This window comes from Ostrea edulis, chromosome 7, assembly GCF_947568905.1.
Source record: "Ostrea edulis chromosome 7, xbOstEdul1.1, whole genome shotgun sequence".
NCBI lineage: Eukaryota > Metazoa > Mollusca > Bivalvia > Ostreida > Ostreidae > Ostrea > Ostrea edulis.
In genome coordinates, this window is record NC_079170.1 from 22,203,207 (window position 1) to 22,218,909 (window position 15,703).

Sequence of the window (15,703 nt, forward strand, 5' to 3'; positions counted from 1 at the left end):
GCATGCGCATCAAAGTGAATAAGCGGAGTATTTGCAACTTCATAGGTATGAATCACTTTTCATACATGAAATTGGCTCTCTCAAAATAGAGCCACTATTTTTAAATGTATTTGGCAGAAACATAGTTGTCTTTCTCTCTGTTATTGAATTTGGCGTGGAAGAGAGAGAGAGAGAGAGAGAGAGAGAGAGAGAGAGAGAGAGAGAGTGTGTGTGTGTGTGTGTGTGTGTGTGTGTGTGTGTGTGTGTGTGTGTATTTGTGTGTGTATGTGTGTGTGAAAGAGCTCGAGAAAGAAATATTGCATGGGATGATTGTAGGGGCAGCGCGGGGATAGCTCAGACTTGTTAAAGAGTAGGCGTCTATGAAGAAATACTACAGTCCATGCCATGTTTCGTGCACTCTCTCCTCTTGTAGGTCTATCTTTTACGCCACATTTATAAAATGCAAAATTAGGGCTATTCTCTGCACGCTTAAAACATGTCGAAGGTTTGAAGAGCTGTTTCGAATCGGAATAAGATGTGCTGTGATTTTTCAAGGGAGCGTTCATTAGCATCTGATTGTTAATCGAAGGCCTTTAGAAAGTGCCATATCCCCCTTATAGCTATTACCTGCCAATTCAAAAGACTCGTTCGGTTTGATCAAACCGGAAGAAATTGATGACGAATTTGGAGAAGAAGGTGGAGGAGGATTACAAGGGAGACAGAGAAGGGAGGGGAATAGGTGCTGGAAGAGGAGGAGGAGGAGAAAAACAAATTTGGGGTTTTGGAGTTGGGGCTTGAGTGGCGACCATTCGTGCTCGGGTATGACCTAAAACTGGCGACCAATCGTGTCCACCCTCACGGCACGTTCTGTCGCCCGGCGACGATACGTGCAGCACGAATGGTCGCCGGCGACCAAACGTGCGGCACGAATGGTCGTCGGCGACCTAACGTGCCGAAACGACCAAACGTGCCGTAACACTGTCTGATGAGTCGGATATGCTAGAACTTTAGTGATATGACTTGGACTCATTATGGCAGCACAGCGTATGTAAAATTTCCATATGTACATGCATATTTCACTGCAAATATGAATTATATTTATAGGTTATAGACTTTGTATGAGAAAATATGACGACCGAGTTTTTTGACGCGTACGCGGACCGAGCTTGCAAGGTCCGTCCGCGACAAAAAACGAAGTCGTCATATTTTCCCATACAAAGTCTATAACCTTTTTATTATATACTTTTAATTTCATTTAGAAACTAACAATAATTTATTTTTATCAATTTCTTTATTGGTTTAACTGAGTAAAAGATAAAAAACACGAAAAATTTGAAATATAACGGTGTAGTAATTTGCTTGCACATGTATTGATTGTGACGTAATGTTTGCGGGCCGGAATGTTTGCGGGCATAATTATATCGTGTGATATATGCCCGCAAGCTTTTAAAGAAAAAAGAGGAGTATGAAATTGAAAGTATATAATAAAGATCTATATAGTATTTATTATTTACTGCTTCTAATATACCTTTTATATATCTTTATCAATATTTATAAAAATACATCCTGCGTGTGATGTATTAGGTATACATTGAACATTGTATTAGATGGAGCTTAGTCGGGGCCCCATTCTCGGTAGCTACCATTTTTTTTTAGTTTAAGAAATATTTTCTTTGTTATAAAATAGGTCTGGGAAATAAAATTAAAAAAAATATCTAAGATAGTAGAGCAAAAACATTTGACATTAATTTGATTTTTAAAATGCTTCCTTTATTTTAGATTGAAAACGTGTCACGGAGAAATATTTACTGTTTTTTAAGAATTAAATTGATAAAAAAAACATACATGTATAATCTGTGACCTAACATATACTAATTTAACTACGCAAATAACAACATATCAGTTTACAGCGCTCAGTACCTGGCCATAAGTGAGTCATAATTTATTTTTTTCCACTATATATATTTCATTGAAAAATGCTTTTTTGATAAAGCTCAGAGTGTATAGTGTTACTTGTAGCTCATTTTATGGATATACTATCAAAATATTTATATTAAAAAAATTGTAGTTTCTTCACATGATTTCAAAGTGATTTTATCTGTAGGTGTTGCTGTGAAATCACATGTCAAATACTAAATTAAATTCCACGGCACAAATTTATTCAGAAATTATAGTATTTCGAGATTAAAAATTTTACCTTGATGATTTCATGAATTATTCTCAATGATCATAGTATCACAATTTGCTTAGCATCATAGAAAAGAAAATTTGAACAATTTTGCATAGAAAAATGGGACTAAATAACTAAAACACATGTCATTTTCAATATGTTCATCAAGTTTTAGAATAATATGTGCAAAATTATTGAATTAGCGTTATTCTCCAAAATGTTAAAAAACAAACAAATATGGAAGCATTTTCCTTATAGCATGGTTTACATATCATTTTTTCCTGTTTATATTAGTAGAGTTACATCTGTTATAGTTATTTATTGGAAAAAATCCATACCTTTCCTTAATAATTTCAAATCCATAGCTTCCAGAGTATGTATACCCCCATAAAAAAACTAAGTCTGGCACCTTACAGCTGAGCTATTTAAAATCACTCGGGGTTAAATTTCGGGGTTAAAATGTTTGTCAAAAATAAAGGAAATCTATCGCATTATGGACTTAATAAATAATTTAATGAAAACAGAGTTATTGTCCTTGGATTTTGAAACATATCATTGACTATTCAAATATAACTAAGACTTTTGAAATATTTTATGGCTAACAAGATATTTTACAATAACTATTGAAAAAGATTCCAACAAAATTTATGTTCCTGTCATTAAATCATTGACTTTACAAAATCCTATGACGTCACAGGAGTGTGGAACTACGTTTTAATCATTTTCATTTTTCAAAAGTGTGGAAAATTTATTTTCTCTCAGAAAATGTCTCTTTGAATATATTGAAAAAAAATCCGGGGAAATGGAAAAAAGAAGATATTATGTAAATTAATTTTAATATACTTAATTGTGCATTGACTTATCAAATCTATATTCAAACTTAATTTATGATAAAATAAATTGATGTATTATTTCATATTGAAAAAATAAGATACCAATTATCGTAAAGGTAAAATCAGACTTTTAAAGAAATTTTTATTGAGATCGAAATTCCCGTTATAACGAACCCATTTGTTTCCACTACGAGTGTTCAGACAAATTTTTGAGTCATTTTTCTGCCGACGTTTGCAAGTTGTAGTAAAGATGTCATATTATTGTTAAAGATGTGTACGTGGTTCATCAACACTAACGATCGATTGAACTTTATATTCAACACCAAGTAAACAATGTAGGGCCCAGTAAGTATGATACTGAGTATCTCTTTATAAGGGGCTCAATTTCAGGATGTTTTGCACAGGGACTTATCATGTGTAGAAAAAGTTATTCTTCCCGCAAAAAGAATGTTTATCACCATGCACCTCCACTCCCTCTGAAGATTATTATTTCTTTCTATACATGCAAATATTCCATGATGTCTTGAACCAACTAATATGATCCATGGCATGTATAAATTTGGCATATTCTGGAAAAAATATGGGAGACATTCAATGCATTGGAGATTTAGGAGTCTGAATCTTGAATGCATTCATCTTTGTGAGATTTAATTGTCTATATTATTAAGTATTGCAGAACTTTTCTTTGTAGCTAGTATAGATCTAATATATGGTCACGTGTATAAGTAGTCTTTTGTTTGCAAGTATAACAGAGGTCAAGGTCATATGTCAAATATATAATGATTTAATTTGTTAATTTTTTCTTAATCAAATTTTCTAAAAAGTCCAAAATATCTAAAATCTTTGATTGAATTTATTTTAAAATATATCAATTGCTGCCTCATTTTGTTTATTACGTTAATTTTTTTTTTGCAAAATTTGAATTATACATGTATAAGAGATCTTAAAGTTAATATGTAGCAATTTCACGTTCAAGATTTGCTATTGACAAGTCATGCATGTTATATTGTACATTGCTGTGTACACAAATATATATCAATTACAATATATTTTTAGAAAAAAGTATTATTAATTTTATACGTGCGTCTGTCCGGCTGGCTGGCTGGCTGTCCGTCCGTCTGTCTGATCCGGGTCATGTTTTCCGGACTTTTTTCCCGTAACGGATGCATGCATGTACAACTTTGATTACAATATCTCCCTCAAGAATTGCAAGAGTGAGTTTGCATTTCAGTGGATTGGTCCATCCTTGACCTATTTTAGGGATATATAAGTAGGTCAAACAGTTTTCCGGACTTTTTTTCCGTTACAGATACAGATATTGCCCTGAAATTTACACATAGGTTCCTTTCAGAGGAATACAAGTTCAGTTTGCATTTCACCTGGATTGGTCCGTCCGTGATCTACATTAGGACTAAAAGTAGGTCAAGCAGTTTTCCAGGCTTTTTTTTTTCATTACGGATACAAATATTGTCCTGATGTTTAGCAGAGCTGTTTACTTGTACAGATTGTCCGTATTTTCCATGGATTTTAAAGTCAAAATACTCGCTATGGATTCACGTTAAAAATTTACGATTTTCCACGAATCTGGAAAAAAAATCGGTTTCCGAAATTTCCCTATCAGTATGATGAAGCTTGTCAGTTGAATTAAACTGGTTCCTCGCTGATTGGTCCTACACCGCAATCGGAACTCCTCGAATGTCTCGCGCACTCGACATAGAGTGCGCGAGACATTCGAGGAGTTCCGATTGTCCTACACCGAGGAGAGACAATCGGAACTCCTCGAATATCTCGCGCACTCGACATAGATCTCGGATGTAATACGATGGCATCCATGAGTGAATTTGATGCATTGCCAGTGATGCATTGCCAGTTGGCAATGCATCAAATTCACTCATGGATGCCATCGTATTACATCCGAGATCTATGTCGAGTGCGCGAGACATTCGAGGAGTTCCGATTGCGAGGAGAGAAGCAAGGTAAATAAGGAACCAGTTTAGTCAATTGAAGTTGTTTAAAGCGCACCACTGATATTGATTTATGTCAAACTGGATGGTGAATGTCAGATTGGCGAGAATGCAAACGAAACATCCAAACCCATGCAGAGGTTAAAAACAAGAAAAAAATATGCCCTAATTTTAAGGACTTATACAGATTGAGTACCTTGTCTATGCCTGCAAAATTCGAAGAAAGCAGATGAAATGGTGTTTTGAAGCGTGTGCAACATGGACTTCAGCTGCGGTCACGGAGGGAAAATGACTGCTACCAACACATTCAGAGTAAACAACATAAAGACCTATCGAAGCTGAAAGTGTCTAATAAGTCAATGACAAGATTCTTGGATATTTCTAACAACTCTGAACTTAACCACCAGCGTGCAATAACTATAGTAAAGTAAATATATGACGTTTAATTCAGTATCATGTATTTATTTTCGTTCCATTTTTAGGTTACCTATTGCAATTGGTTGTTGTCCGTCGTCGTGCGTCGTCCGTTAACAATTGAACATTTTTAATTTCTTCTTAATAACTACCAGTCCAATTCTTTTCAAATTTGGTATGAGGCATCATTGGGACAAGGGAGACCTATATAGTAAATTTCAGGACTCCAGCACCCCTGGGGCCCTAGGGGTGGGGCAAAAACTGCCCAAAGTTGACCAATTTTCAAAAATTTTCTTCTCAAGAACCACAAACATGTAAGAAAAACTAAATGCAAAGTGATGTAGAGCAGGAACGCCTCTACTAAAATTGTAAATTTCATGATCCTCGGGGTAGGGGTTCTGACCCCAGGGCGGGGCCAAACTTGGTATATAGTGTTAATGTGTAAAACACTTAAATAACATCTTCTTTAGTGCTATTGATACTAAATTGAAAGTAATTAGATATTTAGAAAGAACAGGCAGTACTTTACCAAAATTGTAAATTTGATGATCCCAGGGGAAGGGGTTTTAGTATCAGGGTGCATGGGGCTAAAATGGCCAGTTATTAAATGTGTGAACAATATACATTTTAATATCTTCTTGATAACCATTATTCCAATTCTTTTCAAATGCAGTATGAAGCATCTTTGGAACAAGGGGAACATAAATTATAAATTTCAGGATTCCTGCACCTCTGGGGCCTTAGGGGCGGGGCAAAAACTGCCCAAAATTGACCAAATTTCAAAAATCTTCTTCTCTAGAATCGCACACATGTAAGAAAAACTAAATGCATATAGTGATGAAGAGCAGGAAGGCCTCTACCAAAATTATAAATTTCATGATCCCCGGGGTAGGGGTTCTGACCCCAGGGCGGGGCCAAACTTGTTATATAGTGTTTATGTGTAAAACACTTAAATAACATCTTCTTTAGTGCTGTTGATACTAAATTGAAACTAAATGGATAGAGCAGGTAGTCTTTTACCAATACACATGTATTGTAAAGTTGATGATCCCCAGAGTAAGGGCTCTGACCCCAGGGTGGGGCCAAACTTAGTATATAGTATTTATGTGCAAGTTTGCTTATACTGTATAAAATCTAAATGCATACTTAGGAATAGCAGAGAAGGATGTACAAAAAATGGCGAATTTCAATCAAAACCCAGGGTTATGACTTAAGGATGAGTCCAAATTAGTCATATGTTTAAAGGTCAAGGTCACAGTGACCGAAAATAGATTTAAAATTCCAAAAAAATTTAGTTTCAGGAGGATAACTCGAAAATTGTTAATTTGAATCAAATGAAACTTGGATATATTGTTGGATACCAGCAAAGCAAGACCCCTATCGATTTTGGAGAAAAAGGTCAAAGGTCAAGGTCACAGTGACCGAAAATAGATTGAAAACTTCAGACAAATATGGTTTCTGGACAGCAACTCGAAAAGTTTAAAACTGAATCAAATGAAACTTGATTATATTGCTGGATAGCAGGTTAGGAAGACCCCCCTATTGATTTTGGAGAAAAAAGGTCAAGGTCACAGTCCTGAAAAAAGATTAAACATTTTAGAAATATCTGGATCTGCATAATAACTCTAAAAGTTTAAATCCGAATGTTCACAATTATAAATATGCCACATCATTCCTGACTTTACAATGTATCCCATGCAACTCGGCTCATGCACCCCTGGGTGCATATATTGATTTTCAAACCGTAATGTGGCTGACGAAAAGCTAAAAAGAAAAAAATACTACAAGAAAGGGGGCACAAATGTACAGCATGTAATAAGTAAAAATAGATCAAGGGAGGAAAATAACTGTTATACAGTTTGCCTTCTCAAAAGTAAATTTAAAACATTTTTGTTACGCAATCCTTTATCTTTTTAGGCTTTTATATAGGAGAAAGTCCACTTGTAGTGAAAAGGTTTCCTGTAGGTGTCCAATAAGTTGGCAATTGCTGTCCATTATTTTTAAGAATGGACAGATACTGCCCGTTCTTAAAAATAATGGAAGTAATTGTCAACTTATTGGACAGTGCCAGGTAAACTCAATAACTTATTAGACGTGTACAGGTAGGGTGAAATAAGAGAAAGATTAGGTATCAGTAACGTTCTGTAGACTTTGTGAGTCTAAGGTCTCAGTGAGATTTTGGAGAGAAGGCAATTGACATCTATAGCGAAAGTCAGGCAGACCATTTATATACGTTGCGCATATCTGTATATTTTGAAGCGCACCAAAATCTCCTGAAGGTCAGTTAGACCTATTGTAAATGTGTTGCTCATATCCGTATGTTATGAAGTGCACCAAGCTCTCTGAGGTCTGCTACTACGCAGACCCGGTCCCATGATAGATATTCTGACCACCTACATATTACAATTCTTTATGCTTTAGTACAGATAGAATTATTGTCAATCAGGATATTAACACTAAACTTCCGCCAAAGTTTGTTTACATAGATGAGGCCTCAACAGGGAGTTTGGAAATTACACTTACTATCAGGACATTATACATTTATTGCATGATAGTGGGGGAAATATGAAGATTTATTCACCCCAGGAAAATCATACTCCCCGACGAACATGCATGCCATAAATTGATTATTTTACGGAAACAAAACAAGACTACAGAATTGAAATTGGAAGGAAAAGAAATCCCGTATCTTCTAATTTATATGTAGCACCGCGCCATCAACGTATTAGAATATACAAGCAACGAAATAAAGTGTGATGATAACCTTATTTATTTTGCTCTTTGTGGTGTAGTTAAATAAGAAGCAATAATATATTTATTTGCAAACTTTTACAGAAACAGACAACTCAGGAAAAACGGAATCGATGAAGAGGGAAATAAAGGAGGCTCATACAGGATACGATTTATGTAAACCTGAACACGAAAGGAAATCCGAGATCCTAACCAACGAAAGAGAAGCCCAAAATAATGAGGAAGTGAACAAACCCGTTAAGGATATCGAAAACAGAGGGTTAGGTGTTCTAGCCAAAGTCACTACAACTGATGAAAATGAACCCTTTTTAAAGTACAGGTTCCGAGAAGGTGACCTAATGAGAGATAACCCCTGGCTTGAAGCGATAAATTCCATTCTTGATAAGATAAGACAGAATAGGAAAAGGGACCACACCTTAGAATACACACCCTTCTGTATCATGCTTGGAGGTTCCGGGTTTTCAAAGGTGCGTGGTGTGATGCAGGAGAAGTTCGGAAATAAGGACGAAAAAACTAGAAGGGAGTACGTCCTCCCTAGAGATTCTGATGAAAAAAAGATAATCGAAACTGTAATGAAAGATTTGCTGGATGGAATAGCGTGTTTTGTTGATTCTGCCGGAAAAATAGAAATAACGAATGCACACAAATACGAAGACTTTTACAGACAGCGTGAAGATTCGATAAAAACAGTAAGTTCAAAGATGAAGAACAACGAATACGCTTTGAAGTTTTAGAACTAATACTGGATATATTATTATCATTATTATTTTATTCATTTATAAAGCGCAAAATTACATATAGTTTCTATGCGCTTCACAATGATTGTGCTGATAATCATTGATAATATACTAATAAAAGACCTGCAAGAGCTATAAAGGAAATGATAAAACAGTAGAAAGAATTTAAATAAAACATGGTAGTAAAATGACAAAGTGGTTGACTTTGACTTGACAAGATACAATTGGCATACAGGTATTCGTATGCTGGATCAGAATTCAGTTTGCAAGAGCTTGCACATGGAATCCTTGAAGTCTTAGGAATTTATATAAGCCTAGGCCATGACGTACAAAAATGTACAGAGAAAAACTGGGGAAATAAGTTAAAAAACTTGAGAGACTATTCGAATCCTGGAAAAAAAAAGAAGAAGAAAATTATCTATTTTCGGTAAAACTTGTATCATAAACAGTCTTGCTATATCAAAAATGATATATAACCTTTCACTCCTACCCTACCCGATGCCAAGCAGTATTTAACTATGCGAGTCGACTCAAAAAGTAAAAAATGTGAAAAGTTTACAGACGGACGGACAGACAACAGGTGATCAGAAAAGCTCACTTAATCTTTCAGATCAGGCGAGCTGAAAACCCATTGATACACGTACTATCATTTCTATAAGAGCACTTTACGAATTTATGCAAGTTAAAAAATAATAATCAAACGCAAGATGAGCCCTGAACATACTTGAACAACAAGAAGTGGTTTAATGAATAAAACCGTAATCCCTCGACACAGAATTATTTTTTCAAGTTTTCCATGCCAAAATCTAATTTCTTTGCATTTGTATGAAATTAAAGCAATAAGATGTCTTCAATTTACGCAATAAAATGAATCGAATTGACGTAAGACTTTGAAATAGACCCTTTATAAATAAGTACATGTACTAGGAAAGCGAATCAAACGATCCATTAATTTTGTTATTTGGTTAAAGTAGATGATCAAATATAAACTGACCATAAGAAAATGATAGAATGTCGTTTCATGAATGGAGGTGTCTTTTCGAAATATTTGTGTGGCCCTGAAAAGGGCCGTTGGTTTTTAACACCGCCCAAGGACGGGTTGTCTGTCTGCCCGTGGCGGGTTCTGGTGACTGGGTGTATGTCAGCCTGGGGGCGGGGGGAGTTCCTTTTCTGACCTAGTCCACAGGTTCATACTTCATACTCGTCGTCGGTGTCGACTAGAGTTTCCCCGTATATCTGCACCTCCAGACTTCTCATTTTCTCGGCCTGGAGAGCGGCGTAGTCGTGGTACACGTTCTTGATTCCTTCAATGACGGCCAGCTGGAGGCGATAACTGTACCGGAACATTCGAAGGTTCATATCCTTGGCCCGATCGTATCTGTCCTGCGCCTCCGACATCTTGTAATTCAGGAGGACTATTTGCTCGCACGCTCTGCGGAACTTTCTTTCCGTTTTAGCCAACTCAATCTTCGCCAACTCCATCTTCATATCTTCCATAATGAGAATGGTGAGGCTATTCTTTCCAACACGACTTTATATAGGAAAGACTCGGCTCAAAGTGTTCAAGATGCCACGCGGAGGTTGACCGTACTCAATGACTGTCAAGTGCACGCCCGTCACAGTGGAACTGACCTCAGCGTGGCATTCTTATTATCACAATCACAGTTATCAATCATCTACCTGCCAGATGTAATTACTATGGCAGAATTAAATGTCAGAGAATTCCTTCGAACAAAAATTATATGATCAACCCCAGCAGCAATGGTTGTCAGAACGTTAACGTAATAATTGCAGGAAAGGTAAAATTTACAACTTGTTTACTTTTGAATTTAAATGTCCAAATCATATCTTGTACAATATGGATATTTATAGAATACTGTAGCGGTCACCCAGTTAAGTGCTGATCACGCTCGCCGTTGCTTAACTTGCGTGATGAAGAGAGAGACTCTACCACATCACTAGAAAAGCTAGCTAACTAGCAAGGCAGTATAAGTTCCCCCTTATACTGTCCGCTACAATAAGTAAAATTGCGAGATTCAGAAGGACAAATCACCGCTTACCAATAGAAACTGGGAGATGGTCTACTCTCCCCAGAACAGATAGAAAGTGTAATTTGTGTTATTCTGCAATATAGGCGACGAATTTCATAACAATTACGAAAAACAGTTCTTGACGCAAAAATTTCATCATAGACCAAATAAAAGAAATTCATGATTTATTTTCTTCTACGAATTTCAAATTGTTGTTGAATTTATCTAGATTTATTGAAACTATAAATGCGGTGGTCAACCCTCCAAGTTGAAGTTAATTTGCCAATTATATTCTGTTATCTTTATTATTGTATATATATATATGCATAGGCGGATCCAGGAATTAGTGAAGGGTGTGTGTGTGTGTGTGTGTGTGTGTGTGTTTGACCGCTTATATAAATTAAAATATTGTCTTAAGGACAGCTAGAGGATACACCCCCCCCCCCAATCGTAAATTTTTTTTGTAAAACTATCTGTAATTGTTGTACTTCTCTTGGGTAAAAAGTTCAACATAATAACGCATTTTGCGTCCAAAAATACTGTGGTCACACCTTGCCAGCAGATTGTTGCGTCTTGAACTTCTTTGGCCTCGGGAACCCAGGCCCTACCCACTGACGACTCTGAGCTTTATTCTCTGGCTCATAATAATGAACCATCTACAGTCAACTGACGCAAAAGAAAATCATCTTTTGACCTAAAACGCTTAAACGCATTACATTCAAAAAGTTTTGAACATGCATTATTAGATTTGATCCGAGATTTACTTTGTGATATATATTTATATGAATTACTTGTGCACGCGTGAATATTGTTTTTGAATAATTGTTTGTTGTGTTAACACAATCTCTACTCAGAGTTGTCGTTCCTTGCTTTCACTTACACCTCTGTTAACGTCTCAAAATAAGCAATGTTATTTCACATGTAAATCCACTTTTTAACGGCCAATAAAACTAAGAACTATTTTATGAAATATCTGGAAAATGTAGGACAAGCAACTATTTGTATATGTTTTTCCATTACTATATATTCTTCATGTACCTATCTATAGGCCTGGTGCAATAGAACTACCCAATATTTACGTTTCAACCCAAATCCAATGCTTCTTGTGTCACAAAAAGAGTTGACATCTGCTCAATATTTATTCATTTACGTATATTTTTGTAACTGAAGTCAAAACCATACTTTATTTGAGCATACGTGCCATTTTACAAAAATCTTGTAAAACCCTTGAGACGTTTACAGAGGTGTAAGTGAGTGTAAGGAACGATAACTCTGGGTAGAGATTGGTGTTAACAACGAGTGAGCAGAATAAAACTTGAGTAACTGGTTTCGATATTTGAATTATTCATAATGAAATAATATTAAGCCTAAAGATTTTTTTATTACATCTAACTTGTCTACAAAAGATTTCACAATGTTGATCACACCATGACCACGTCACAGTTTATGAACGTAACAATGTATAATACGTCATAATCCACACGATTTATAGTACGTCATAATACACTTCCTTACCACCAAACCAAAACAAACGCTTGCTTGGAGTCAGTATCTACATTCTAGCTGTGGTAATAAAAATGGAATTTCAAAACGACGTGTTTTTAGGAAGTGAACAAACTCCTGATTTTGTTCCGCATGGCAAAATCAGAGACACGATCTTAAGAATTGAAAATCTCAAAGCAGCCAATGCAAATACTTGCTCATTTTTGCCGCCATGGGTAAATGACACGTATTTCACTCAGTTATATACAACGACGGAAACCAAAAGTAATGCATTGGAGACGACCACAGAAAGAGTAGATAAGAGAGACACACTGAGGACGGCGGAACCAAAATGTAGTGGTGAAGAACTGAACACAAAATCAAAGGATGTTTCGGAATCAACAGTCCTGAAACTACACTCTGCAGTAACGATTGAAAAGAGCCTCGTTGTAGAAAAGGCTGAGAATAATTCAGATCCAGATCTACAGCGCGAAAAGGAATATGAATGGCAGAAAAAACATGCTTGCCTAATGATTCCTATTCTAAAAGAGCTTAAGGAAAAGACCAAGGAGATAAGTAAATTAGACAAAACTAAATTTCTGTCTGCACTGAAACCAGCTCTCAAAATGCCTAAATTTATTCCACGGAAGTTATTTTTATCCAGTATAGAAACATTCAAACTCGTTCCGGAACCTCGTGATCAAGGATTACCCAGGATCACTCAAAAAGAAACCAAACCAGTGAAACCAAATTCTCTCCAGAACAGGTTCCTCTGCACCACCGAGCTGTCTCCTGCTGAGGAACCCCGTGTGGTGGCGAGACGGAGGACCACATGGAGGGAACGGATCCTGAGGTTCTTTGGATTTTTAAAACGATGACACTTAGAACTGTGTGTAAAGATGGAAACGTGATTATAAAGATTTGTGACACTTTGTATACGTAACTTATTGTTTCTGATGTTTAAAGTGGATTAAAAATTCTTAATTTTATTTTAAATCGCCCAATTTTGTTCTTCACTCTCTTTGTACACAGAAGCACCAAAAAAAACAATGGCAGCTTGGTGAAGTAATAATGTGCAAACCCTGAACATGGGAAGTGCACACAATGTATCTGTAGACCACAACTTATATAAGTATTCAATAAATACACAGAACAAAAATAACAACATTCATGAATTAAAATTTTTTGAATGCCCCTCTGAAGTTGAAACTCTATACTCCGACAAAGAAAGGAAGACCATATGGTTGCAGAAATGATTTACACTCTGTTGTTCGTTTTTCAACTTGATATTGAATCTAAATCTTTTTAATACCGACGAAATAGTTTCCTTCTCCGCACTTGTCCATTGATGTACATACCACCTTATGTGGCATATCCAAATAACTTGACAATCGGAAGTTAAAACTTCAGTCATCAAACATGGCGCACAAATATGATTCGAGAAATTGAAATATATCAAAATTGTTGAAAACGGTAGAATAGATCCTCACAAATCGTAAGTTGCAGGTTGTAAATTTATATACATGTACTGACTAAGAAGAAACATAGAATATCATTATATTTACGTAAAGAAAGTCAGCAAATGTTTAGAATGATCGAAAATATTGCGGGAGTGAATCACTCCCGCATTTGCACCATTACAGAGATCCTAAGGAGTTGTAGCCCCCCCCCCCCCCCCCAGAAAATAGGAAAGTAGGAAAGGGCTTCATTATTGCAGCTAGTCAAAACAGGTCAACTATCAAAGGAGCACGATTCGTACCCATGAGAATTCCAACAGACTGATCGAAGACCTGATCATCAAAGACCACAGTATCTGAATTTTATCAATAAATAGAAAAAAATCTATACATATATATATATATATATATATATATAGAGAGAGAGAGAGAGAGAGAGAGAGAGAGAGAGAGAGAGTTTTCTATTTACATGTATATCTATTTATTGATTAAAATTCAGATACCTGTGGTAAAACCTACAAACCACAGACCTTGACCTACATATGACCTTCAAGTTACTCGCTCCGTGGATACAGTATATCATATTTTATAGACGTGATATGGAATCGGAACCCCATTTGGTGGAGACTGCTCTGTCTACTTCACGTCAGACATTGGAAATCAGTTTCAGTCTAGATTACTATGATCATCCGGAGATTACTATAATCATTCGGAGAGGGGATGAGGTGTAGCGACCGGAAAACACTTCAGCAAAATAGAAAAAACAAACAAATAAAAAACCACACACGTAAAAGACCCCCCCCCCCCCCCCCAAATAAAACTTATTGACAGTATCATACAACTGACATTCATTTTAAAGAGGAGACATGAACCCAATACGAAAACAAACAGACAGACTGGCAGGCGTATTACAAAAATCGTAGCTATCTATATAAATGTTGATCTTTATTGTGATGTAGACGAGAAGATGAGTACATAATTCAGATGTTGATTTGATTGATTGATTGATTTTATATCGTTTGACGCCCCTCTCGAGAATTTTTCATTCATATCGAGACGTTACCATTACTGGTGAAGGGCTGCAAAATTTATTCTTAATGCCTTTGAGCAGGGGGATCTTTATCATGCCACACCTGCTGTGTCTCAGGTTTTGCGGTCTTATCCGAAGGACCGCCCCATTTAGTCGCCTCTTACGACAGACAAAGGATATTCAGGACCTATTCTAACCCCGATCAGATAGAAAATAGTATTTTTTTCATTACTACATATGTAAGTGTAACAGCGATAATAAAGTGAATGAAATCATCTTATTGAATAGGGTAGATAGGAAAGATCGATTCCTAGTTTGACGCAGTTTAGATAAGACCTTTTGAAATTAAAAAAAAAATAATTCTACAATTGTATCTCATCTTTACTTAACACTGAATTTGATCTCTCTCTCTCTCTCTCTCTCTCTCTCTCTCTCTCTCTCTCTCTCTCTCGTGTGAATGCCGACGGAGTTTTTCTTTGTAAGTTCCCAGTAGGTCAATGATGTCTTTGTAACTATTGACGACAAGCATTTTTTGTTCAATATGTTAATTGTTAGGTTTTAAAACTTGGTTTCAATGTTGTTGAATCTTTGGATATATATATATATATATATATATATATATATATATATATATATATATGTATATAGATAGATGGATGGATGGATGGATGTGTCTGTGTGTGTGTGTGTGTGTGTAGCACTTGATCTTTTTCGTACTTTTCACAATTATCTCCACCCCACCCTTTTCCACTTTTTTGCTTGTGTACATCTTAACATCTTCAGGGGAGATCTTGAGACAGTACATACATGGACATGCTTTTTTGTGTGTGTGTGTGTTTAGTACTTGTTTCTAAAG

The 15,703-nt window shown here is 36.0% G+C and overlaps 1 protein-coding gene across 1 annotated transcript; it reads left to right on the forward strand.

The window, feature by feature from the left end:
* Positions 1-4,966: 4,966 nt before the first annotated feature.
* On the forward strand, positions 4,967-9,043 carry LOC130047924 (uncharacterized). The gene is made up of 2 exons (XM_056143693.1): positions 4,967-5,373; positions 8,196-9,043. The coding sequence occupies exon 2, from the start codon at positions 8,225-8,227 to the stop codon at positions 8,843-8,845; it is 621 nt and encodes a 206-aa protein (XP_055999668.1). The 5' UTR covers positions 4,967-5,373; positions 8,196-8,224; the 3' UTR covers positions 8,846-9,043.
* Positions 9,044-15,703: the final 6,660 nt, after the last annotated feature.

Bases quoted from the DNA above. Each gene is read 5' to 3' on its own strand.
- LOC130047924 (XM_056143693.1), top strand. From the start codon at position 8,225: ATGAAGAGGGAAATAAAGGAGGCTCATACAGGATACGATTTATGTAAA.